This window comes from Suncus etruscus, chromosome 14, assembly GCF_024139225.1.
Source record: "Suncus etruscus isolate mSunEtr1 chromosome 14, mSunEtr1.pri.cur, whole genome shotgun sequence".
Classification (NCBI taxonomy): domain Eukaryota; kingdom Metazoa; phylum Chordata; class Mammalia; order Eulipotyphla; family Soricidae; genus Suncus; species Suncus etruscus.
Window position 1 is genome coordinate 67,494,825 of NC_064861.1, and position 25,329 is coordinate 67,520,153.

At 49.9% G+C, this 25,329-nt stretch overlaps 1 protein-coding gene across 2 annotated transcripts in view; it reads right to left on the reverse strand.

Annotated features, from left to right (window-relative positions):
• Positions 1-217: 217 nt before the first annotated feature.
• The window catches only part of IL34 (interleukin 34), a 56,914-nt gene continuing 31,802 nt past the window's right edge, over positions 218-25,329 (reverse strand). The window contains exons 3-9 of one of the 2 annotated variants that reach the window (XM_049786451.1): positions 7,564-7,748; positions 7,361-7,452; positions 3,028-3,161; positions 2,202-2,279; positions 1,852-2,013; positions 1,021-1,156; positions 218-795 (exon numbers count right to left, since the gene is read on the reverse strand). In XM_049786451.1, the coding sequence (XP_049642408.1) occupies positions 623-795; positions 1,021-1,156; positions 1,852-2,013; positions 2,202-2,279; positions 3,028-3,161; positions 7,361-7,388 (711 nt within the window). In that variant the 5' untranslated portion in view covers positions 7,389-7,452; positions 7,564-7,748 and the 3' untranslated portion in view covers positions 218-622. Of the gene's footprint in view, positions 796-1,020; positions 1,157-1,851; positions 2,014-2,201; positions 2,280-3,027; positions 3,162-7,360; positions 7,749-25,329 lie in introns of both variants that reach the window. The other variant, XM_049786450.1, reaches the window with a different exon arrangement.

Consider the following 25,329-nt stretch of genomic DNA (forward strand, 5'->3'; position numbering starts at 1 on the left):
GCCTCCACCTGCAGCGCGACACCGCCCTATTCTGCCTCCCTGAGCCTCTCGCTCCAGAGTGGGCTGCAAGAACCTCAACCCTTCAAATACCCATCAGTCCCATCTCCTCTTTATTTTCTTTTCCTTCTGTAGGTCCTGCAGCTAAGGGAGGTAGGGGGTTCCCCCACCCCTCTTCTGGTTCACACCCCAAAAAAATAATGTGCAAGCCAGGTAAATCTCAAGTAAACAAAACAAAGCTGATGTTTAATAGAAAAAAAAACCTAAGGACCACCATGAAGAGCATTGACTGTGGCAAGATGTGGCATGAGGCCTGGGCTGCTCCCCATCCCTCCCTCCCCCACCCCCCATGCAGACCTCAGGTGACAGCACCGGGCAGTGCCAGGAGAGGCTTTGAGCTCTCTCCGGGTGAGGCACAAGAGGCAGGAAGCTGAAGCCCTTTGGGGGTACACACGATCCTCCCCCAGGGAACAGCACCCTTCCTGCCTCCTACCACCACCTCAAAGACTCAGACCTAGCTCAGTGGCAGCTGCCCTCAGCCCACAATACAGGCCATTTGGTGTAAGGGAGCACTTTCACAGGGGGTACAAGGGGCGGTGGCGGGGAGGGGCGGCTCTCATCGACTTTACTGAGCCGGGAGCTCTGCCTCAGCTCCTGGGGAGCCGGGGGAGGCAGTGGGGGGTGGCTGGGGCTGAGAGTACAGCTGGGCGACAGCCGCACACTGCGGGGGCTCAGGGCCACCAAGCAGAGGACGAGCCACCTCACAGTCATGCCAGGCCAGCACAGAGCTTGCTTTACCTGCAGATGACAGAAAAGGAGACAGAAATAGTCAATGCCTCCCCCATCCCTATCCACACACCAGGCCACAGACTTTCAGCTCCATCTAGGCTGCCAGAAATAAGCCAATGGTGGTGGGGGGGGGACCCTGGGAAGGGATACCCAGCCTAGGGTTGCCTTTCTGTCTAGTGACCTGAGTTCAGGCTTGTCCTCTTGTCCCCAGCCCCTGGCCCCAAAGCTTCTTACAGCAAGAACAATAGAGCAGCTCCATGACCCGGAAACAGTTGTCCAACAGGGCTTTAGGGCGCACCAGCTTCAAGTTCAGTCCCGGAGCACTCAGAAGTGACAACAGTGCTTGCACCTTGGGGCTGACCTCCACATCCTGGCAGGGAGAAGAGCAGGGGTCACTATGCTAGGTGGGCAGACATAGAAGGGGCAGCAGGAACCAGGTTCCCTGTGGGAGGTCCCATCTTAATGGCCCCTTGCTCCAGCACAGTCTGGCAGGTGGAGAGAATCCCTGTTGCCCTCCCCTAACTTTCCAGGCACAAAGACCCTCACCAGCCCCAAGGACAAGGATGAAAGACCCTCAGGAGGGTCTCAGAGGACACAAAGGAACAAGAGGCAGGAAACATGGGGTACAGGATAGATAGCAGAGGTCAGGGATATGAATGGAGAAAATGTAAGGCCTGAACTGGGGGAGGGCTCTCTTATAAGAGAAAAGTACTGGGTTGAATTATGTGTACCCCAAAAGTTCTGTTCAGGGCTGGAGAGAGCACAGGGACTAATCCATGTCTGCAGCTGAACCTGATTCAAATTTCCAGCACCACAGGTGCTCCCTGGGTACCACCGGGGGTCACTCATGAGCACAGAGCCAGGGATAACTCAGAGCACCAAAGTGTGACCAAACCCATCCCCCAAGAAATAAGCCATCTAAGGACTGGTGATGGGGCACCAGATCTGTGAGCACACGCTTGCAGACACATCTGCACATATGCAGAGACACACATTTGTGCACAGACACATAGCTGCACTGAGGGTGTGCATGCCACATCAAAGGATTCTGGCACGCATACTCACCAGGAGGCCCTGCTGGACGTCCAGCAGCAGCGTCTGCACCTCCTCCAGATACCCCGAAGACGGGTGTCCATCGAGCAGCAACTCCCGCACTGCCTCAGTGGCGCTGAGGCTCACCCAGACCCACAAGTAGCGCAGCTCCTGCTGGCCCACCTGCTCCCTTTGCTGCAGAGACAGGGGCACCGTGCGAACCCCCTGCACATTCCCTGCACGCCTCCTCAGTCCACTCCAGATTTGTTTGCCCTGCACCTTCGAGGGGCGCACTTTATGGCAGGCCATGGAACCAGGAAGGGCCCAGCCACAGACCTGCCCCCATGAGTTACAGGGTTCCCCAACCCAGGAGGGCGCCTCACCAGCCGGCTGATGTTGGCCATCCTGAGCACCCCCTCATAAGGCACGGGGACCCTGTAGTCGATGGGGAAGTAATGCTTCTGCGAGGGACAAGAACAGAGGGGAGGCCAGTGAGAAACAGTCCCCAGACACCCCAACTATCCTCACAGGAGCCCATCCTCACCCTGGGCTTCAGGGGTCTTTCCATGGGGACCAAACACGGTGCTTCCCTAGAGTAGAGGGCAAAGGGAGAGGCTCCAGAAAACAATGTTCCAGGCCCGAGGAGCACCCACTTGTGCCCGCTGAGGTTTGCAAAATACTAGGTGTGAACCTCAGTGCTGGGCACCCAGTGCATGGCCTGTGGCCACAGTGAAACTGTTCCCCAAAAGGATCGGGCAGCCAAGTGACACAAGGCTCCTTCCAAAGAAATGTCCCAACTTCTGATTTGGGGCAAGTTCAGATCAAATAGGGACTGGGGGGATAGATGGAAGAAGGGGGTATGTGTGAGCGTGAGAGGATAAGGGTGAGTTTACTCTGTGTGTGTGTCTGTGTGTTGTATGTGGAAGTGCGTGTGTGTTGTATGAGTGTGATTGTGCGTAAGTGATGTGCTCTGAGTGGATAAGTGCAAATGTGTGCGTGGGTATGACGTACGGATGAGTGTGCATCGTGTGGTATTCACATTGGACTCTAAGGATGAGACTATGGTGTGTGGCTGTGAGATTGAGGCTCACAAATCACAAAGGCGTTTGAGACAATGAGAGTAAAAGTGGACATGTGTGCTGTGCATGGGGTCGAAGAAGGCCAGGATTTCCATGTACGGCAGGTTGTTGGGGAGCGGGGCCCAGTTACCATGTACTGCAGGCGGTTCCGGTACTGCAGTTTCTCCCGCAGGAAGCCAGTGGCGTCACACTCCTCACTCTGGGACAAGGGCCTCACCTGCAGACCCTTGTTTCCCAAGATCACGCCCAAGAGGACGCTGAGATCTGTGGACAGTACCCAAGGGAGCCCATCAGTCACTTCCACAGCACCCCCCAAAGCCACAGGCCCTCAAAGGTGGAGGAAAGCATTAGGTCAGGAGCATCATGGCAAATGCCTCCCATGATTCCAGGGCTGCACAAACCCCCAGGTTATCAAAGCCCGTTGCTACATTTGTCATCTTGTGGTTTCAGGAGGTGTGGATTCTATCTCTGAGTCTCAGACGATTTGTGAGTGACCTTGGTATCCCTCTGGGTAAGACATGCCAGCCAGGTGGAGCACCAGGGTCATTCAGAACTGCTGAGCCAGTTTCCTGTTTCTCTTTACTACTACCCAATGCGTTACCCGCCTTTACCACTGAGGGCCGCTGTGACTTCATAAAACAACTTTGATGACTTCCGGGAAACAGTTTTAGGAAAAGTAATTTGCTGGGACCGAGTATAGGGGTGTGGTTCGAGTTCAAGTATTTGCACATAGCAAACCCCACATCATTCTGATTAGTATCATTTTCTGTACTGCAGAGTCCCCCTGAGCACAGCTGAGTTTAGACCAGTCCCCTCTCCCCCATGACCCTCACCACCACCAAATTAAAAAAATAATGGAACAAATATAAACAAGAGGTTAAGTTCGACAGCACAGACAAAAAATACTCATTAACAAATTTCCATTAAACCATCAGATCCCAGTGTCTCACCTGTCAGAACAGAAGCTGGGGTATCTAGTTTGTTTGTTTTGGGGAAACCAAACTAGACTGTGCTCAGGGCTTATTCCTGGCTCTGTGTTTAGGGATCACTCACTCCTGGTGATGCTTGAGGACCATGTGGGGTATTGTAGGGTATCAGTGATTGAATCAGGGTCAGCCATGTGCAAGGCCAGTGCCTTAACTCCTATACTATCTTTCTGACCTCTTCTGTTCTGTTTTAAAAGCACTTAATGCTGGCAGGAGTGAGACAGAGGCGCTCATCCTGGAAAGAAATTTGGCCATTTTTGTTATTAATGGACTGGGTAATATCCATGGTCTTTAGTCTACTAAGTCTTAAAAATGCCTACAGCCTTTGGCCCATTAAATTAATTTCTAAGAATAAATCTGAAGAAAAACAAAAATGAAGAGAAAAAAATAAAATGATTCGCAGGCAGATACTTTGAGGCCACACTACTCCCTAGAGGAGAAAATCGTAATAATCATGAGCAGGGAGAGGTGCCAGTGACAACCACATTGACCAAGAATGTCCATATGCTGTCTAAATGGGAAAACACGCCTGCCGCCAAGTGTGACTCAGCACTCCTCATCCGGGCTGTAGCATGACTTGCATTTTAGTCTGGCTGCAAATCTAGAAATGAGATCTCTGTATAAGTGTGTGCACATACATGTGTGTGCTTTGCATGCAAACACAGAAAAAATGGCGGGAAGGAAGCCAATCTCTGGGGCAATTTTAGGTCCCACACATTTCATATGAAACATTTGAATTCTATGATCAATATCTACGATTGTTATAGAGTCAAAGACAATCATTGTTTTCTTTCCTTTTTTCCCCACCCCCAGAAAGCCAGGCAGGCTGCCGCACCAGATCCTCCATCCACCTTCTGAGCCAGGATCACCCACTCACCGGGCACTGGATTCATCCTGCTTACCCCAAACCCTGACCCCCTCCTAGCCACTGCCATGTCTGCTCACTCTCCCCCACTCTCATTCCTCTCCTCTCTCGTTTCTCCTTCCTCTTTCTCTCCCTCTATCCTCTTTCTCTCTCCTCTACACTCTCGTGTCTGTTCCTCTCTCCTGTCCTTTTTCTCTTCTTCCTGTCTCTCTCCTGCCTACCTCTTTTCTGTCTCTTCTCTCTATGCCTCTGTGTCCCTGTGTGTATCTCCTCTCTCTTGTCTCTCCTTTCTCTTGCTCTGCCTCCTTTTTCTTGTCTCTCTCCTCCCCTCTCCCTCCTTTCTGTTTCTCCTCTCTCCACCCTTCTAATGTGTCTCTTTCTCTACTCTCTCTCTCTTAGTCTCTCTCCTCTCCTTTTTTCCCGTGTCTCTCCTCTCTCCCCATTCTCTCTCTTTTCTACTCTCCCTTTCTATTTTCTTCTCTCTCTCTCCCTGTTTCTCTCCCTCTTTCCTTCTCTCTCTCCTCCCACTCCCTTGTATTTGAACGAGAGGAAACAGGTTGATTTTCTTGGTGATGAGTGATAAGTAGGGTGGATGGGTGGTGGTCACCCCTGCCCTCGTTTGTGGGCACATTGTGCCCTAGATGGCAGCTCCTTCCTTCCACCTCATCTGGGTCTCACCCTCTCTCCAAGGCCTGTGCAGCACACCAGCCCAGCCCTCTCTAGTCTTCTATGGTTCAGGAGTCCCTTTTGATGTCCACCCTAGTGGTCCTGGTCTGGGGCAACCACTGCGGTTCATGTTTCTAAGTTCCCTGGTGGAGAAGAGCCATGGCCGGAGGAGCATCTTGGGAGAACAGGAATGTCAGGAGAAGGTCTGAACTCTGGGCTCCATCCCTATCCTGTGGTCTCCTGGGTGCCACTGGAAGTCACCCCTGAACTGTCTGGACACAGAAACTTTATCATGAAAATAATGACATTGGTGTGTGGCCCCACACCAGGGCTTGCTTCCACATGATTGTCATTTCCATCGTGATTTTTGTGCCCCTCCCTGCCCAGGCCCAGAGAGCTGGTGACTGAGAGGCCATATTCCACCTCCAGCTCTGCAGCCAGCCCTACCCCCACCTTGGAGCATCTCCACTGCGGCTGTTCAGAAAGAGGCGCGCGCTGGTGACCAGGCAGAACTGACAGCCTGGGGCCTCGCTATCACTCAGTACTCCTGACTCTGATCAACAGGCATCCCTTTTTCTCCAGAGGAGAGAGGCTGACAGACAGCGAAGGGGCTTCTGAGCAGTGGCTAGGCAGTGTCTCACCTCCAGTGATCTAATCTGGTTAGGATCGGGGAGTGACAAGAACCTTGGACTGGGGTGCACTGGGCAGCGGGGTCTCTGCAGGTGGTAGGAGCTGCAGGGTGCAAGAATCTCATTACCATAAGCAGCACCTAGAGGTGGAGAGGGGACCTAGAGGCCAGGAGAGGCGCGATGCATCCAGCCCCTTCCTGAGCGCAGCGCTCAATGGATCATGGCACGGCCACCCCATGCGTCCAATGCGTCTACACCGCAGCGCTCGCACCACCGACTGTGGTTCTACACCGAAGTGGGGTGTTCTCCGGGCCGGTGCCCTCTCCCGTTTCCACCGTCCCCCACTTGTCCCTGCCCAGAGCAGAAAGATCCCAGTCCTTGGGGCCCCATAGTGCCATCTCCAGCTTGGCTACTCCATCGCTGAGCGCTGAGTGCGCGCCCAGGTGATGCCTCTACCTGGACGCGCATCGTCATCTCATGGCACTGGCCCCCATATCCCTCCTATGGATGCCCCCCTTTGCCCGGGCCCTGATGCCTGCTGTTCTCAGGCTTTGGTCCTCTGCAGTCGGGGTGCGGGAGGGTGGACCCCTCCTTTCTGGGGAGGCCCCTCGGGAGCGAGCTCGGGGCCGCAGCGGCAGTTCCCTGCACCTGCCTGGCGCGGGCGCTGGCGGGCACGAGCGCGGGTCCGTCACCATGGCAGCGAGCGGGGGCGTGTGGGCGGCGGGACGCGTGATGGAGCGATGGAGCCCCGGGCAGGGCGCGCGCCATGGTTGCACAGGATCTGCCCCGCGCCCGCCGCACCACTCCCGCCCCCTGCGCTGGTGAGGATGGCGCTGGCCGAATTTTCCATCATCGCGTTCCACTTGTTTTCCGCTGGACGGGATTTGTGTGTTCTCGATCCTTCCATTCAATTCCGAGAGGGAGGCGGGAGGAGAGGATTCCCCCCCCCCCATCTACAGACACCTGCTACCCGCCTTCCTGAGACACAGCCCCCCCCACTCACCATCACCCCCTCCCCAGAGGGCCACACCCAAAGAAACCCACCATGGGGGCTCCCTGGTACCCAGAAGAAGCAAGAAGGTCCTCCCTCAATGGCACCCAGTCCCTAAACTGTCCATCTTGGTGCCCCCACCCACCCACCTACCACCCCACTTCTAGTCTTTCTGCTGTCGGTGGGTGAGAATCAAGTACGCAACTTCTCAGGGCCAAGACCACCCTGGTTCCCATGGTTACAGCAGACCCCAGTTCTGGACCCAGACCCCCCCCCACACACACACCGGTGGTCTCCAGGGCCCCCCACCCCACCCCAGTACTCACAGCGCAGCCGGGCGAGACCCCGAGCCATGGTGATGCACTGGCTCTCTCAGGAAGCAGAGAAGAAGCCTGAGAGATGGTGGCAGGTCTGAGCACTGAAAGATGCCCAGATGGGGTCTACATGGCCTCAGGTCACAGAGGTGGCCTGGATGGGCAAGGCTAGAGCCCTGGGGCGCGGAGCGGCCTGGGGCGGTGGTAACAAGCACCTCTTATTTGCCCAGCAGCTGGAAGTGCAGCAGGTGGGTGATGCCAAGGCCCATGGCCGCCGGGACCTGGCCAAGCAGGTCTCCTCCCCGGCAGGCGCGTCCCCGGCACTGCCCCTCAGAATCTGGGGCTGGGTGGTGCTTTCTCTGATTTTCGCGTCTGCAGCTGCTCAGTGTGAAGTCTGGCTCTGGAGAGAGAAAGGGGGAGACAAGCCCATTATGTAAGCGCAGCACTGCCACTCAGCCACCAGTGCAGAACGCACCCGCCCGCCTGGACCCCAGGGGCGGGGCGGGGGTCTGACTGCAGGGGCCACTGATGCCCACCCTGGAAATGACCTCAGGAGAGCCAAAGCCAGCTCCAAACTGAGATGCCAGTGAATAAAGATGACACCCACTGGCAGAAAGGGAGCAGAACAAAAGCAGGCATAAATGGGCAGAGTAGTCTACCTCAAGGGGTCTTCCTGGAGGAGGTGGGATGGTAGGGAAGGATAAGGATTCAGGAGATAGGGAGGTTACAAAAGCAGATCTTTGTCTCTCCCTCCATCTTACCCCAGCTCACCTGCAAGTTTAGTCCCATCCTCCTCATACCTTGAATTCTCATCCTCTCTTATAGGCTTGCCAGATAAAAGAGTTAAATTCCAATATAGATTCCAATATAAATTCCAATATAGAAAAACACCTTTTGTGTGTGTATAATTGTGCTATGAATAATGTTTTTAGTTCCAACTATTTCATGGGTTGTGCCTATAATAATAATAATAATAATAATAATAATAATAATAATAATAATAATAATAATAATAATATTTTAAAGGTAGCAACAGAGAAAATACAGCCAGTAGAATGCTTGCCTTGCATATAGCTGACTCTAGTTTGATCCCAAACACCATCCTGGTCCCCTGAGTACCACCAGGAGTGATTCCTGCATACAGAATCAGAAGGAGCCCTTGAGACCTGCCAGATGTGGCCTAAAGCCCTCAAAGTATTATTTATCTGAAACCCTAAATTAATGGGAGTCCTGTATTTTGTTTCATTTTTGGTTTGTTTTCATTTGTTTTGGGGCCACACCCTGCATTGCTCAAGACTTACTCCTGGCTTTGAGCTGAGGGATCACTCCTGGCAAACTAATGCTTAAGGCCTGTTAGTGGGGTTTTTGATTTGTGGTACTAGGGTCAACTCCCAGCTCTGTGCTTAGGGGTCCCTCCCCGGGGAGCCAGGGTGCAGAGGGGGACAGATGCCACAGGCTCCTGCCTGCAGAGCCCATACTCCTGACCTCTGAGCTCTCTCTCTCTGACCTGTGTTCTCTTTTTTTATCCTTTCTGAGAAGAAGGCAATGATCTACCAGCTTCCCTTGGCTCTGGCCAAGGATTTGCAGCCTTGTTCTGACTCAGAGGTGAACTCAGAGTCATACTAAGGGTGAAACCAAGCTCTCTACTTTTCTTCAACCAACTTAACATAATGAAAGTCTTCAGGGCCAGGGAAAATGGGATGCCGGGCTCCAGGGTGCATGCCAAGTATGTACAGAGATGCAGGTTCAATCCCTGACCCCTGTTTTCCCCCCAAGCACTGCAGAGCATGGTTCAGATCTTGGTCCTGGAAAGCCCTCAAGCTCTGCTGGGCCCAACAATATGGCATTGAAAGGCCTGAGGAGTGAATGGTCTGACGAGGTTAACCAAGTATCACCAGAAGTGACCCCTAAGGTTTCCTGAGCATTTACTTAAAGGCCAAAATTAGGAGGAAAGGAGAAGAAGTATAAGGAAAGGAGAGGAATAGAAAAGAAAAGAAGAGAAAAAAGGAAAGGAAAGGAAAAGAAAAAAAAGAAGAAAAGAGAAACTGGGCTAGAGATAGCATGGAAAATTGCCTTGCATACAACCAACCCTGGTTCAATCCCCAGCACCACATAAATTCCTCTGAGCACTGATGGATGGGTGTGGCCCAATCCCCTCCACATAAAAGAAAACAGGAAAAGAAAAGTTCTTTGAACCAGCTACTCCACATGGGAAAACCCAGGATCTCCTCAGAATGCTTAGCTGGTTCTATTTACATCAGAATCCTCCTTTCCGGTCCCTCAAGCAAATCTCTGCAGGGAGTGAGAGAGTGAGAGACACTACAGTACTTTGGGGTTTCCTGCCCTGGGTGAATTTTCTGCTGGGGTCTCTTATCTTTGACCAGGTGCTTGTCCCCTCCTCCACTCCTGCTCCAGATGTGTCTCTGTCCAGCTGGCCTCCTGGACACTCTTTCAAGGTCTTGCCTGTTATGCCCACTGTTTGTAGAGGTGCTGTCATCCATGCTGCCTTCTGTCCCACCTCTGTCTAGCCATCATGCTGGAGCTGGAAAGCCAATCTTTCCAAGAGAAAGTCAGGCAGGGGTTGTTCCTGTTCTTATCATATAAGCCAGTCACTTCTTCCTTCCAGTATCTGTCCGTCTTCTCCCTTTGCTTCCACGTTCTGCTTTTTTTTTTTTTTTTTTTTTTGGTTTTTTTGGGCCACACCCGTTTGACGCTCAGGGGTTACTCCTGGCTATGTGCTCAGAAATCGCCCCTGGCTTGGGGGGACCATATGGGACGCCGGGGGATCGAACCGCGGTCCTTCCTTGACTAGCGCTTGCAAGGCAGACACCTTACCTCCAGCGCCACCTACCCGGCCCCTGCTTCCACGTTCTGATTTTTTTTTTCTTGTTTGGCTTTCAGATCTTTTTCTTTTTGTTTTTGTTTTTGGGCCACACCCGGCGGTGCTCAGGGGTTACTCCTGGCTGTCTGCTCAGAAATAGCTCCTGGCAGGCACGGGGGACCATATGGGACACCGGAATTCGAACCAACCACCTTTGGTTCTGGATCGGCTGCTTGCAAGGCAAACGCCGCTGTGCTATCTCTCCGGGCCCTGGCTTTCAGATCTTACTTGGTGATGCTGGCTAGTCCCAGGTTCAGGATCCTGTGGAACTGGCACTAGAAGTGGGGTAGAAACTCCAGGTGACAAACTGTTCTCCAGTCCTTGTGCTCTGGGATGTTTGCCAGCAGCACAGGCCTTTATAGATCAGGACTCATTTCTGGAGTCAGTTCAAAACACTCAGCTATGGGGACCAGAGTGATAGCACAGCGGGGAGGATTCTTGCCTTGCACACAGCCAACCAAGGTTTGATTCCCAGCATCCCATATGGTCTGCCATTAGTCTACATCTGCCAGGAATGATTCCAAAGTACAGAGCCAGAAATAACTTCTGAGTACCACCAGGAGTGGGCTCAAACACTCAGCTGTGAACCAGAACAATAGTATAGCAGGTAAGATATTTGCCTTTGGGGCCGGGCGGTGGCGCTGGAGGTAAGGTGCCTGCCTTACCTGCGCTAGCCTAGGAGACGGACCGCGGTTCGATCCCCCGGCGTCCCATATGGTCCCCCAAGCCAGGAGCGCCTTCTGAGCGCATAGCCAGGAGTAACCCCTGCGCGTTACCGGGTGTGGCCCAAAAACCAAAAAAAAAAAAAAAAAAAAAAAAAAAAAAAAAAAAAAAAAAAAAAAAGATATTTGCCTTTAGAAGTAAGGCATTTGGGCCCGAGAGATAGCACAGCAACGTTTGCCTTGCAAGCAGCCGATCTAGGACCAAAGGTGGTTGGTTCGAATCCCGGTGTCCCATATGGTCCCCCGTGCCTGCCAGGAGCTATTTCTGAGCAGACAGCCAGGAGTAACCCCTGAGCACCGCCGGGTGTGACCCAAAAACCAAAAACCAAGCACCAAAAAAAAAAAAAAAAAAAAAAAAAGAAGTAAGGCATTTGCCTTTAATGCAGAAGGATGGTGGTTCGAACCCCGGCATCCCATATGGTCCCCTGTGCCTGCCACCCGTGACTCCACTGGTAAATGCATTTATGCAGGGCCCCAGCTTTGTAAACATCCTCCCAGGGAAGTTTGGATGGAGCCAGGCAGGGCAAGTCTAAGCAAGGAGCTATGGGACCAACCCTCCAAATGCAGCTCTTCTTCCCACTCTTCTCTGGTTGCAGTAAGCCATCAGCAGCCTGTGTGCCTAGGGGCCTGTGAACCATGATCATCCCCTAGAGGGACAGTCAACCACTGACTGTTCTTGTCACTCAGCCTCCTGGCAGCACAGCCTATGAGCATTCCAGAATTAATGGGGCTTTGCCCAGCTGGCTGTTGAGTCCCCTGTGAGCTGGCATTTCCCAGACCTCTCACTGGCTTTGTGGCTAGGTCCTGTTCCTGCACCTCATGCACTCTCTCAGGCTCCTTCGGCCCTTCTGCAGTACACAGCAGCTGTGATTCTGTCCCACAGAAGCAGATCAGATGTTGCTCTGCGCAGCCGCAGAATTGCTACATGGACCAGTGCTTGGTTCCTCTGAGTTTAGAGTTTTATCTGTTGATTAAATGGTGGGTGAACAGTGAGCTTGGAAGACCATGGTGGACTTAAGTCTCCCATGCTCTGGGAATATCCCTAGGAATAAACTCATATACTCTCTCTCTCATCTTTTTTTGTGGGGGGGATCACACCCAGTGTACTCAGGGCTTCCTCTCTGTGATTTTTTTTGTTGTTATGGGGGGGGGGGGTATCCAGTGGTGCTCAGGGCTTATTCCTGGCTCTGTGCTCAAGGATCACTGCTGGTAAATTTGGGGACTATAAGAGATGCTGGGGATTAAATCCAGGTTAGCTGCATACAAGGCCTTACCTACAATCTCTCTGGCACCCTGTGACTCTTAGAAAGTAGATGCTTCCCTTTGTATCTTCTCTTTCTTCTTGGTGTTTTTTTTTTGGAATCACACTCAGCAGTGTTCAGGGACTATTTCTGGTTCACTATCTGGGTGGAGTGAGATGTGGGAGAATGGGGTGAAGGAGAGGGAATTATGAGGTGCCAAGGACTGAACCCAGAACTTCTCGGTGTAAAGCATGAGCTCAAGTCCGTTGGTTTTTTTTTTGGGTTTTTTTTTTTTTTGGTTTTTAGTTTTTGGGTCACACCTGGGAGCGCTCAGGGATTACTCCTGGCTCTACACTCAGAAATCGCTCCTGGCAGGTTCAGTGAACCATATGGGATGCCAGGATTCAAACTGCCATCCTTCTACATGAAAGGCAAACACCTTACCTCCATGCTATCTCTCCGGCCCCTGAGCTCAAGTCCTTTAAGTCATTGCTCTAGTTCCCACCTCTATTTAAAAAAATGTTGTTGTGAGCCGGCGAGATAGCATGAAGGTAAGGAGTTTGCCTTTCATGCAGAAGGTCATTGGTTTGAATCCCGGTGTCCCATATGGTCCCCCGAGCCTGCTAGGAGCGATTTCTGAGTGTAGAGCCAGGTGTAACCCCTGAGCCTTGCTGGGTGTGACCCAAAAAACAAAAAAAAAAGTTGTTGTATTTAGTTAATATGGTTACAATTATGCTAACATCTGCAGGGGTCTCAAACTCAATTTACCTGGGGGTCCAAGAGGCAAAGTTGGGGTGATCCTTGAGTGCAAAGTCAGTAGTAAGCCTTGAACATTGGGGGGTGTGACCCAAACAACTAAAACAAAACAAAACAAAAAAGGTTCCTCTAGGGCAAGGTCACAAAATGTTGTATGGAGGGCCGCAAACAGCCCGCGGGCTGTGAATTTGAGAACCCTGATCTATGGTCTAGATGTAAAAAAGTCACCGTTCCTTCGCCACTTCCAAAGTGACCAACACCCTCTTCCTCTATCCTTCCATCATTTCTACTCTATTTTCCTTCCTCCTTCCCTCACTGCTTGACAATCTCATTCTGCCATCCAAGGTCACGTGTGTGCTGCCTCATAATATTACCCATTCCCTGCTTTGATTCTCCTATATCCCACACATGAGCTTATCTATTCCTTGCCTTTCCCCCTCTGGCTTATTTCAATATACATGATACTCTTGGAGATCTGGAGAGATAGATAATAAAGTGGGTAGGGCACTTGCCTTGTACACAGATGGCTAGATTTAATCCCTGGCAATGTATACAGTTCCCAGAGCCTAGCTAGGAGTGATCCCTGAGCCCAACTCCAAGAATGAGTCCTGAGAACTGCTGAGTGTGGCCTCAAAGCCAAAAAACTATAAACACGATGCCCCTGCTACCATCCAAGTTGCAGAAAACTTCAAGATTGAACCTTGGGGGCCCGGAGAGATAGCACAACGGCATTTGCCCTGCAAGCAGCCGATTCAGAACCAAAGGTGGTTGGTTCAAATCCCGGTGTCCCATATGGTCCCCCATGCCTGCCAGGAGCTATTTCTGAGCAGACAGCCAGGAGTAACCCCTGAGCACCGCCAGGTGTGGCCCAAAAACCAAAAATAAAGATTGAACCTTGGGACTCTGGACATAAAGGCAAATTCTTGAGCTATCCCCCTAGAAGCTCAAGTATTTTTTTTAGTTTAATTTATTTTGAGGTTTTTAGATCAAATCTGGCAATACTCAGGAGTTACTCCTGGCTCTGTATTCAGCAAGTACTCCTGGCAGTGCTCAGGGGGCCATACCTGGTGATGCATTAAACCCAGGTTGGCTAGTTCAAGGCAAGTACCCTTCCCATTGTATGATCACTCTGGCCTGCCGATGTTTTTTGTTTTTTGTTATTTCTTTTTTAGGTTTCTGGGTCACACCTGGCAGCCCTCAGGGGTTACTCCTGGCTCTGCACTCAGAAATCGCTCCTGGCAGGCTTGGGGGACCATATGGGATGCCAGGATTCAAACCACCATCCTTTTGGATACAAGGCAAATGCGCTACCTCCATGCTATCTCTCCGGTCCCTGAAGTTATTTTTTTTTTTATTTTATTTTTTTTTTTTGGTTTTTGGGCCACACCCTGTGAGGCTCAGGGGTTACTCCTGGCTCTGCGCTCAGAAGTTGCTCCTGGCTTCTTGGGGGACCATATGGGACGCCGGGGGATCGAACTGCGGTCCGTCCTAGGTTAGCGCAGGCAAGGCAGGCACCTTACCCTCCAGCGCCACCGCCCGGCCCCTGAAGTTATTTTTAAGGCAGGTTTATAAGTTATTTTTTGAGTTTTTTGGTTGGTTGGGTTTTTTTGTTTGTTTGTTTGTTTGTTTGTTTGTTTGTTTGGTTTTGGTTTTTGGGCAACACCCGGTAATGCTCAGGTGTTACTTTTATCTATGTGCTCAGAAATCTTTCCTGGCTTGGGGAACCATATGAAACACCGGGGGATCAAACCGCGATCCATCCTAGGTTAGCGTGTGCAAGGCAAATGCCCTACCTTTCTGCCACTGCTCCAGCCCCTTATAAGTTATGTTTAAGGCAGGTGGTATAACAGATGTACAATAACTATCACTCCCATTTTTACATAATTTGATGATTTTCTTTTTTTTTTTTTTTGCGGGGGGGGGGGGTCACACCCAGCAGGGTTACTACTGGCTCCTGATTCAATGCTCAGAAATCGCTCCTGGCAGGCTCAGGGGACCATATGTGATGCCAGGATTCGAACCACGGACCTTTTGCATGCAAGGCAAGTGCCTTACCTCCATGCTATCTCTCTGGCCCCATTTGATGATTTTCAACAATATCAACCCCTCACCCCAAAAGTTCTCCTGTGTCCCCTTTGCTGTCAGTTCCTTCCCTACCCACACATGATAAGTTTCTGCTCCAAGAACTTGACTTTTTCCAGAACATGATACAAATATGGCGTCAACTAGTTCTGCCAGCTTCTTCCCTTGGCAAAAGTTTTTGCGGTTGGGCCGGGGATGGGGATGGGGGGCTTGCTGCTGAGCAGAAGAGCCGCTGGTCCTCTCACTGCTGAGTGGAATTCTGTACAGGTCCCAATTTCTTGGCCTGATCCTTCATGGAAGGATGGAAGAGCATTTCCAGGTTTTGGCAAGTCCAAAGAAAGAGGCATCCAGCCACTTACAGAACTCTTGCAGGGAAATGCAGAGAAGTTGCTGGCAGAAAAGGGGCCCATCTGTTTGCCAAAGCGGCTGTTTGGAATCATGGAAGCAGCTCCTGTTGCTTACAGGATTTCCTCCATGATGACTGGGGGTGTCCTGGGGGTAGGGGGGCCTGCCCAACCGACGTGACTCCAATAGTTTTGAATTGGTTCCTTGATTTCAGGAAGAACAGTCAGATCCAGGCTCCACTTGACATTTTCTGCCTGAGACTCAAAACTCAGCAGCCTTTTCCAGGGACTCTCTTGAAAGGAACCCATAGCCCCGCACCAAGTTCTGGGGGTTCCTTACTAGCTTGGCCCCAGCTGTTTCCCCTTCAAGCAACAGACTTATAAGGCCGTGTACAGTTGGGAAGGCACAGCAGAGATTATACAGCAGAGTGGGCACTTGCCTTGCACCCTATTCAGGTTACATTCCTAGTGTCCCATATGGTCCCCCAAGTCCACCAGGAGTGCAGAGCTAGGAATATGCCTGAACATTGCCAGGTGTGGCCCAATATACAAAACTGACAGACAGGGTCTGTTTATATATATTGGCTATCACTGATTTGTAGGTGAAACTGTACCACTATTTGCTGAGAAGGCATTAGAGTAATAAGATTTGGGTTGATTTGATTATAGTGCTGCCCCAGAAAAACTCAGTAAAAACTTGGCCACACTCAAGGGCATACCAAAGATGGACAAAGATGGACAAGCACCCCGGCCAGGAAGTACTCTGATGAGCACTACAGGGCCCCCAGAGTTATGTGCCTCAGTTGAGGAATGAGCACATGAGAAGGACCACTACCAATTTGACATGTATTTTTCTTTTTTGTTGTTGTTTTTGGGGTTTTTTGGGGGGGTACCACTGCCGGTACTGACACTGCCTCAGAAATCGCTTCTGACCGGCTCAGGAAACCATATGAAATGCTGGTGATCAAACCGGATTCTGTCCTGGATTGGCCACTTGCAAGGCAAATGTCCTACTGTTGTACTATTGCTCTGGACCTTGACATGTATTTTTCATAGCTCTTCTTTGACCTACAGAAAGTAGAATATCAAACATATTCCTTTTTGGGGGAACTCCACTTTTAGCAGTGCTCAAAGATTACTCCTGGCTCTGTGCTGATCACTCCCAGTGAGGGTTGGGGGATCACTTGGAGGTGATGGAGTTTGAACCTGGTTCTGTCCTATGCAAGACAAGTGCTCTACCCACTACTTAACTGCTTTCATCCTATCGAACATTAATTTGTAATTTTCCTTTGTTTAAATTTGTTTTATTTGGAGCACACCTGCTCAGGACTACTTCTGGCAGTACTCAGGTCCCCTGTGGCACTGGGCATCAAACACAGAACACACACACACACACACACACACACACACAAAAACACACACACATACACACAGCATGTGTTTCTGTCCATTTTGCTAGTTCCCAAGCCCCTAACATTTTTGTTTCAAACTAAAACTAAGACACAGGAAAACAGACACAACTGCATGTACCTTACATCTACCACCCAAACGAGTCACAGGATTCAGCCAGCTCTACCTCACAGGTCCTCTTCTGCCTTCCAATGAGAGCCCCCCAAATCTAACTGTCGGGGCTGGAGAGATAGCACAGCGATATTCACCTTGCAAGCAGCTGCTCCAGGACCTAAAGTGGTTGGTTCAAATCCGGGCATCCCATATGGTCCCCAGTGCCTGCCAGGAGCTATTTCTGAGCAGATAGCCAGGAATAACCCTTGAGCACCACCAGGTGTGGCCAAAAAAACCCCAAAAAACAAACAAACAAAAACCAAATCTAACTGCCATACAACTGTTACAAGAAACTTGTTTGCATTCAGTGAACCCCTAGACTTTTTTTTTTTTTTTTTGGCCATACCCATTTGATGCTCAGAAGTTACTCCTGGCTAAGCGCTCAGAAATTGCCCCTGGTTTGGGGGGACCATATGGAATGCCGGGGGATCGAACTGTGGTCCTTTCTTGGCTAGCGTTTGCAAGGCAGACACCTTACCTCTAGCGCCACCTCACCAGCCCCTTATTTTTTTATATTTTGTGCAGTTTTAAAATGTGCTCTATCGGAGCCAGAGAGATAGCATGGAGGAGGTAAGGCGTTTGCCTTTTATGCAGAAGGACAGTGGTTTGAATCCTGGCGTCCCATATGCGCCCCGCCGCCCCCCTCCCCCCCCCCCCCACTGTGCCTGCCAGGAGCAATTTCTGAGCAGAGAGCCAGGAGTAACCCCTGAGCACTGCCAGGTGTGACCCAAAAAAACAAAACAAAAAAAAATGTGCTCTATCGATCAGATCCTAAGTGGGGGAAGGGGATAAAAAATAAATAAAATGGGGGCTGGAGAGATAGCATGGAGGCAAAGCATTTGCCTTTCCTGCAGAAGGTCATTGGTTCGAATCCCAGCATCCCATATAGTTCCCTGAGCCTGCCAGGAGTGATTTCTGAGCATAGAGCCAAAAGTAACCCCTGAGCACTGCAGAGTGTGACCCCAAACCCTCCCCCCAAATAAATAAAATAAAATGTGTTCTATCTTTGAAGCACCCTCCCTCTCTCTTTTATTTTTGGGACACACCCCAGTAATATGAACCCTCCCTCTCTTTCAGTTTTGGGCCACAGCCCAGTAATATTCATGAGATATAACTCCTGTGCCTGGCTTATTGTTGGGGGGCGGGTGTCACTCCTGATGGGCCTCCAGAGACCAAGTAGTTCCAGGGCTGAACTGGGCCTCCCATGTGCAAAGTCTGTTCTCAGTCCTTTAAGCTCTCTCCCAAGCCTCTGAAATATCTCTCAGCCAAAAACAAAAACAAAAACAAACAAAAAGAAAAAGAAAAAAGAAATATCTCTCAGGAGGACCCAGCAGTGCTCTGAGCTTAGAAAATCGCTCCTTCTGGCCTCCCAGCTTCTTGACGTATCTCTCTCCTTCCTGGGAGCCGGGAGCCTACCAGTATGGGGTTCGGAAGGCCTCCGCCATGCCGGAGGCCTTCTTAAACAGGCCTAAGGGGGTGCGGGACTAGGGTAACCCCAGCACCCCTCTACCGCCTTGCTCCAGATCTCCAGGGCTTCCCCGGGCCATATGCCTGGGCAAGCCGGTGAGTTGGGCCCCTTGGAGGAGCTTGAAGGTACCCTAGACTTTCCCCCATTATCCATTCGGCTCCTTAGGAAGGGTCTGGGTGGGGCTCCAAACTTCTGGCCTCCCAGCTTCTTGACGCAGTCACTGGTAATCTCTTTCCAGTCTATATTTTCAAAATCGCGCAGGGGCACAAGATACATTAATAGTACTCTCTATCATTGAATTATGTTTTTATGTATGCAGAATATCCATTTTGTACTCTGCCCTTTTGCACACCCCTACAAAAGATCATTTTTCTCTTTAACTTCCTTAACCCCTATCATCATTACTCCTCATTTACCCTTTCTAACTTAAGAACTGTAGAGTCCTAAGTCACAGACCAAAGTGGTGCCCTGGAGTTAACACCCACCCAACTATTCTAAAAGGCATAAAAAGGACACGTATGTCTTTTCAACATTTTATGGGTGTTTTCTTTGACGGCTATAACTTTTGCTGAATATTTTCTTATACAATGATGATCTCCCCCCCCTTTTTTATCTTCTCTTTTTGAACTGCTCAATATGGAAGTTGGTGTGAAAGAATCCCTCAGTTTAATGCTTAAGTTTGAACCCAGTCATGGGTATTGTTAGACGTGTTCTTACGCCCCCATATACTCAGATAACATCACGTGGCTTTATTTCTTGTTTGCTTAGGCACACTAAAACGGGAAAATATTATACATACCAATAAGTTCTTATCTAATAGAGATGGGAACACACAAATCTTGTAGTGTAATGGGACCTTACACCCTAAACATTGACATAAAGACCTGGCACAGACCTCAGAAGAATGGGCATTCTCCATTCACCCCTGATCTAGAGAAGACATCTACAAAACATCCAAGGTTGTATATAACATCACCTGGAGGCAATCCTCTACCAGGGAAGACCCTACAGCTGCTCTGACATCGATCTACTCAAAAGAGACTTCCCTTAACACTGAGAAGACTTAACAAGAACAATGACCTGTTTACTAGACAGGGCTTGCTGTATTGCCCCTTAATTGTGAGGTGAAACTAGAGGATACTCCATACCAGCCTGACTTCAATGTAGGATGTGCAGATTCCAGGATCTTTAATACAGAAACCTGATGCCAACAATAGGACTGCGTGAAAAATAAAACTGTATTGGCACTACAGACAATGACTTGCATTGAATAAACTAGTTTGCCTGGAGCCTAGAGTTGGTCTTATGCCAGGAAACTTCAGGGGTAGTGGTCTCTTTGTATTTAGACCAAGGCTATTCCTTTCTATGACCCCCATATTTTGGTGGGCCTATGCAAACAATATTTGCCACTCTAACACTGTTTTTACTGTGCCCTTTTGACTAACCCTTAAAAAAAAAACTCTTAAACTTTTGATGTTAACTTAAACTAATATGTATGTGCATAAATATATAAAAATACTATGCCTTCAAAGTTAAGGAGTCACATAAAACTCATGGCTTTAGGTTGCCTTGTGTACTGCTAAGAAATGTTATAATGTGGGCCCGGAGAGATAGCACAGCGGCGTTTGCCTTGCAAGCAGCCGATCCAGGACCAAAAGGTGGTTGGTTCGAATCCCGGTGTCCCATATGGTCTCCCGTGCCTGCCAGGAGCTATTTCTGAGCAGACAGCCAGGAGCAACCCACCCCTGAGCAACACCGGGTGTGGCCCAAAAATAAATAAATAAATAAATGTTATAATGTACTACAATCTGGGGACTTGTGGACAAAGTAATTGTACATGGGTTCTGCCTTATTTTTCTTGATGTTTTTTTGACTGTAAGTTCAATATTTAGGCGTCAGCAAGGGGATTTCTTCTGAGAACTCTGTTTATGGGCGACTGTTCTTTCACTGTAACTTTACCTTGTCCTCTTTGCATCATTGTTCTCATAATTAAAAATAAAAAATAAAAAAAAAAGAAAAAGAAAAAGAAAATCGCTCCTGACAGGCTAGGGGGACCATATGGGATGCTGGAAATCGAACCCAGGTATGTCCCAGGTTAGCCGCATGCAAGTCTACCACTGTGCTATCTCTCCAGTCCCTCTTCTTTTCTTTTTTCTTTTGTTAATATTGTGTCATTATTGTTGTTAACCCTGTGTCACAGATGGCTAATTTCTGGTCTTGCGCTCAGAAATCTTCTTGGCAGGGATTGAGGAATCATATTTTGTATTAGGGTGGGCCATATGCAAGGCAAGCACCTTCCTTGCTATACTATCTTTCGTGACCCCTGAAATTCGGCAGACTTAGGGGACCACATGGGATGCCAAGAATCAAACCTGGATCAGCCACATGCAAGACAATGCCCTACCCACTGTGCTATCACTCTGGCCCCAGCCCTCCTTGAAAGCTCTTAGCATCTGAGATTTGCTCTTACAAGGCCCCATTTCCAGATCATTGATCTGCTGAAGAGCAGCCAACATGCCCTGTGCTGAGGCTCTGCTGGCAGCATCGTCAAGATGCCAGCCCACTTGCTCTTCTGTCCTCTAATTCTGCACAGCGAGAGCCACTTGTGAAGGTGCTCAAGGTACCCCAGAGCTGGGGCTCAAACCTGAGGCTCTCACGTTCAAGCCTTAACCTGGTGCTGTCTCTGCACATAGGCAGCTGGACTCCACTTGGGGGCATGCTTCTGTCCCCACTCTGTCACCTCACGGGGTGGTTCTGGCTCTCTCACAGGAGGCAGGTGGCAGCTGGTTTTGGTTTTCTGAAGCTGGCAGCACCTGCCAGCATTGTCAAGTGCCATCTTCCCACTCTCCTCTGCTTCTGATCAAGACTTTTCCCAGAAGGCAGACAGCAATAGGCGCGTCAGGGCAGCCACTCTGCTGAGGTGTCTGATATGAGGGAGATAGGAATGTCTTTCCCAGCTTGGGCCTCTGTGAAATCGTGAAACCACAAAAATTCTGACCCAAGTGATCTGTGTTCTAGAACTTGCTTCTCAGGCATCTGGCAGGAAGCCAGGTAGACCTCTTTTCCCTTTTTATTTATTTATTTTTTTGATTTTTGGGTCATACCCGGCAGTGTTCAGGGGTTACTCCTGGCTCTATGCTCAGAAATCACTCCTGGCAGGCTCAGAGGACCATATGGGATGATGGGATGCTGGGATTTGAACCACCGACCTTCTGCATGTAAGCAAACGCCTTACCTCCATTCTATCTCTCCGGCCCCTTCTTTTTTCCTTTTTTTGGTGGAGGGCACACCTGGCAGTGTTTAGAGCTTACTCCTGGCTCTGCATTGAGGAATCGGGACTGGCCCGTTTCTTCTCCTTTTTGTGGGGAATACATCCAGAGGTGCTTAGAGGTTACTTGGGTTTCCAGTGGTGCTCAGGGGCCCCGGCAGGGGGATTGAGCCAGGCCTTTTGCACATACTCAGCCTTCAAGCTTGTTAAACTCCTGCTTAGATGAGACACAGTCACCTGAATGCTCTTATCAGACTCAACTCAGCCTGGCTCCTGGGTCTACAGCCAAAGGCTGGCAGCGAGCAGTACCATCTTGATGGCTGCTATATGAATAGGTGTTGGAACTGGCAAGTTGGGACGCCCACATCACCTCCTCAGGCTGTTCCCAAGCAAGAGTGTTGTGTTACGTAAAATAAACAAACATGGAAACCTGTCTAGTGCCGCCATGTTCCATGTATTGGCTTGGTTGGTTTGGTGGATGCCAAACCTGATGAAAAAAAGGAGCGAGGGCAGGAGCGATAGCACAGCAGTAAGGCGTTTGCCTTGCTTGTAGCCAACACAGGACGAACTCTGGTTTGAATCCCACCATCCCATATGATCCCCCAAGCCTGCCAGGAGTGACTTCTGAGCACAGAGCCAGAAGTATCTCCTGAGTGTCACTGGGTGTGACAGAAAGAAAGGAAGGAAGGAAGGAAGGAAGGAAGGAAGGAAGGAAGGAAGGAAGGAAGGAAGGAAGGAAGGAAGGAAGGAAGGAAGGAAGGAAGGAAGGAAGGAAGGAAGGAAGGAGGAAGAAAGGAGGGAGGGAGGAAGGAAGGAGGGAGGGAGGGAGGGAGGGAGGGAGGGAGGAAGGGAGGAAGGAAGGAAGGAAGGAAGGATCTGGCTGTCTGGCGTTTGGTTAGTTCAAAGGATGGGGAGGTGGGGAGTTCTCAGGGAGTAGGGAAGGTGGAAAGTTCACAGGGAGTTGGGGAGGTGGAGAGTTCACAAGGATGGGGAGTTCTTCTATTTGTTATTTTCCAGCCCTTACTTATTAATTTTTATTTTTTCCACACCTTTTCAGTAAGATGTTTGTCTTGCATGCAGAAGGTCAGTGGTTCGAATCCCAGCATCCCATATAGTCCCCTGAGCTTGTCAGGAGCAATTTATGAGTATAGAGCCAGAAGTAACCCCTGAGCGCTGCCGGGTGTGACTCGAAAACCAAAAAAAAAAAAAAAAAAAAAAAAAAAAAAAAGGAAAAGAAAGAAAAAGAAAAAGAAAAGAAAAGAGCGTGAGAGAGAACAGACTAGAGGGAGAAACAATTTACCTAAAAGAGAAGATGAGAAGCAATCTCTCTCTCTCTCCTCTCTCTCCCTCTCTCCCTCTCTCCCTCTCTCCCTCTCTCCCTCTCTCCCTCTCTTCCTCTCTCCCTCTCTCCCTCTCTCCCTCTCTCCCTCTCTCCCTCTCTCTCTCTCTCTCTCTCTCTCTCTCTCTCTCTCTCTCTCTCTCTCTCTCTCTCTCTCTCTCTCTCTCTCTCCCCCCCCTCTCTCCTACCCTCCCTGCCTCCCTCCTAGGAGATTGAAGTGTGAAGTTTTCTCCTAGATTGGTTGATGCTGGGTCCCTAAATAGCTTCCAGAATGGTAAGCTCTAGGGTGGGGAAGCGATCCTGGTAATATTTATCCACAGCAAGTAATCTACACAGATAGAAGGATAGAAAGGTGGGAAGATAGGACACAGAATCCTTTATCACCCTGCTAGCAGGTCCAAAAAGCAAGAACCTGCCAGCCAACTGCCCAAAAAGACCCTAACTTCCTAGCTCAACCACGTATTTATTAGGATCTGAACAGTGCCCCCACCTGGAAGGTCATAGGTGGGAAAGCAGGCAGGGAAACTGATACTGAAGAGAAATATAAAGGCCTCCATATACTTATCAGGAGATGATGCAAAGGGATGAGGACATGCTTTGCAAAAGGGAAACACAGGTTAGATCCTTGGCACAGAGCAACCCCCTGGACTCTCCCTGATGTGGCTCTAAACCAATAAAGAAATGTGCAAACATGTTGGCAGCAGACTAAGCAGACATTTCAGCCAGGAAGCTGGTTTTGTCCCTCAGGGGACAGCTGAAAGGTCTAGACATACTTCCATCAGGACCAGAGCTTATTGGTATGTCTAGCGGGCCGAGGTCAGATGCTGGAAACAGCTGCAATGCAGGGGACAGTTCCTAGACACCCGGCATCTCCCAGGGGCTCCGGATAGCTTAGCAGCAAAAGGGCCTGAGATAGGAGAGGCTGGGTTGGGGTCCCCAGTGCCAGAGCCATGCAGGTGTCTGCTGGTCACTGCAGGAAGGGGAGGGGAAGAAAATCAAATTAAGTACCTCCCTTCAAAATTTAAAAGAGCAAAAGTTGAGAGTGAAGCAACCCTGTTCTTAAGAATGCTGAAAAAGAACGGAAAAAGTTGGGAACGATAGTAAAGTCGAGGGTGCTGGCCTTGCACACGGCTGACCCTGGTTTGATCCCTGATATCCCAAACAGTGTCTTGAGCCTGCCAGGAGTGATCCCTGAGTGCAGAGCCATGAGTAAGCCCTGAGCATCACCAAGCATGGCCCCCAAATAAAAACAAATAAAAAAGAACTAGAAGGGCCAGAGAGATAGCATGGAGGTATGGCATTTGCCTTGTATGCAGAAGGAGAGTGGTCGAATCCTGGCGTCCCATATGGTCCCTGAGCCTGCCAGGAGTGATTTCTGAGCGTAGAGCCAGTAATGACCCCTGAGACTACCAGGTGTGACCCTAAAACAAACAAACAAACAAACAAACAAACAAAACAAAGTGGCCAGAGAAATAGCATGGAGGTAAGGCATTTGCCTTTCATGCAGAAGGTCATTGGTTTGAATCCTGGCATCCCAAATAAAAAAAGGGGGGGGCAGAAAGATAGCATGGAAGTAAGGTGTTTGCCTTTCATGCGGAAGGTCGGTGGTTTGAATCCTGGCATCCCATATGGTCCCCTGAGCCTGCCAGGAGCGATTTCTGAGCATAGAGCTAGGAGTAACTCCTGAGCACTGCCAGGTGTAACCCAAAAACCAAAAACCAAAAAAAAAAAAAAAAAAAAACCCAATGGGAAAAAAGAGCTAGAAAATCATTTCCTCACCCCAAGACTCAATGATCCTTCATGCAGAACCTGGGGGTACCATGTAACTGTGGCCAACATGGCCCCCACAAAGAATCTAAGCAATAAGAGATCATGCTCCCCACCCACCCGGGGTTGCCAGCTTGGTGCTGAAACAGCACTTTTCAGAGAGGGCTCAAGCCAGAGAAGCACCCAGACAGCCCAAGCCCAGTAACTGGGCTGGTTGGAAGCAAAACTAATTCTCCAGTGATGCATGATGCACAGCTGAGCCAGGGAGAGAGCCCGGAAAGCTGAAGCATAGGCTTAAATGCAGGAGGCCCAGCACCATCAAGTTCTCAGAGCAACACCCAGGAGCACTCCCTGAGCACTGAGATGGAAGCAGCCCAGCTCTTCCGCTTGAGGAAGCAAGGCGTGATATCTGGGGAGCACAGGCTCAGTCTCCCCCCACTCATTTGGAGCAGAAGTAAAAGCACGCAAATGTACCATAAAATAATTTCCAAAGCATAAATAAAGCTGTCTGCCTAGAATAGCCATTGTGGTGCTGTTTACACTTAATGAG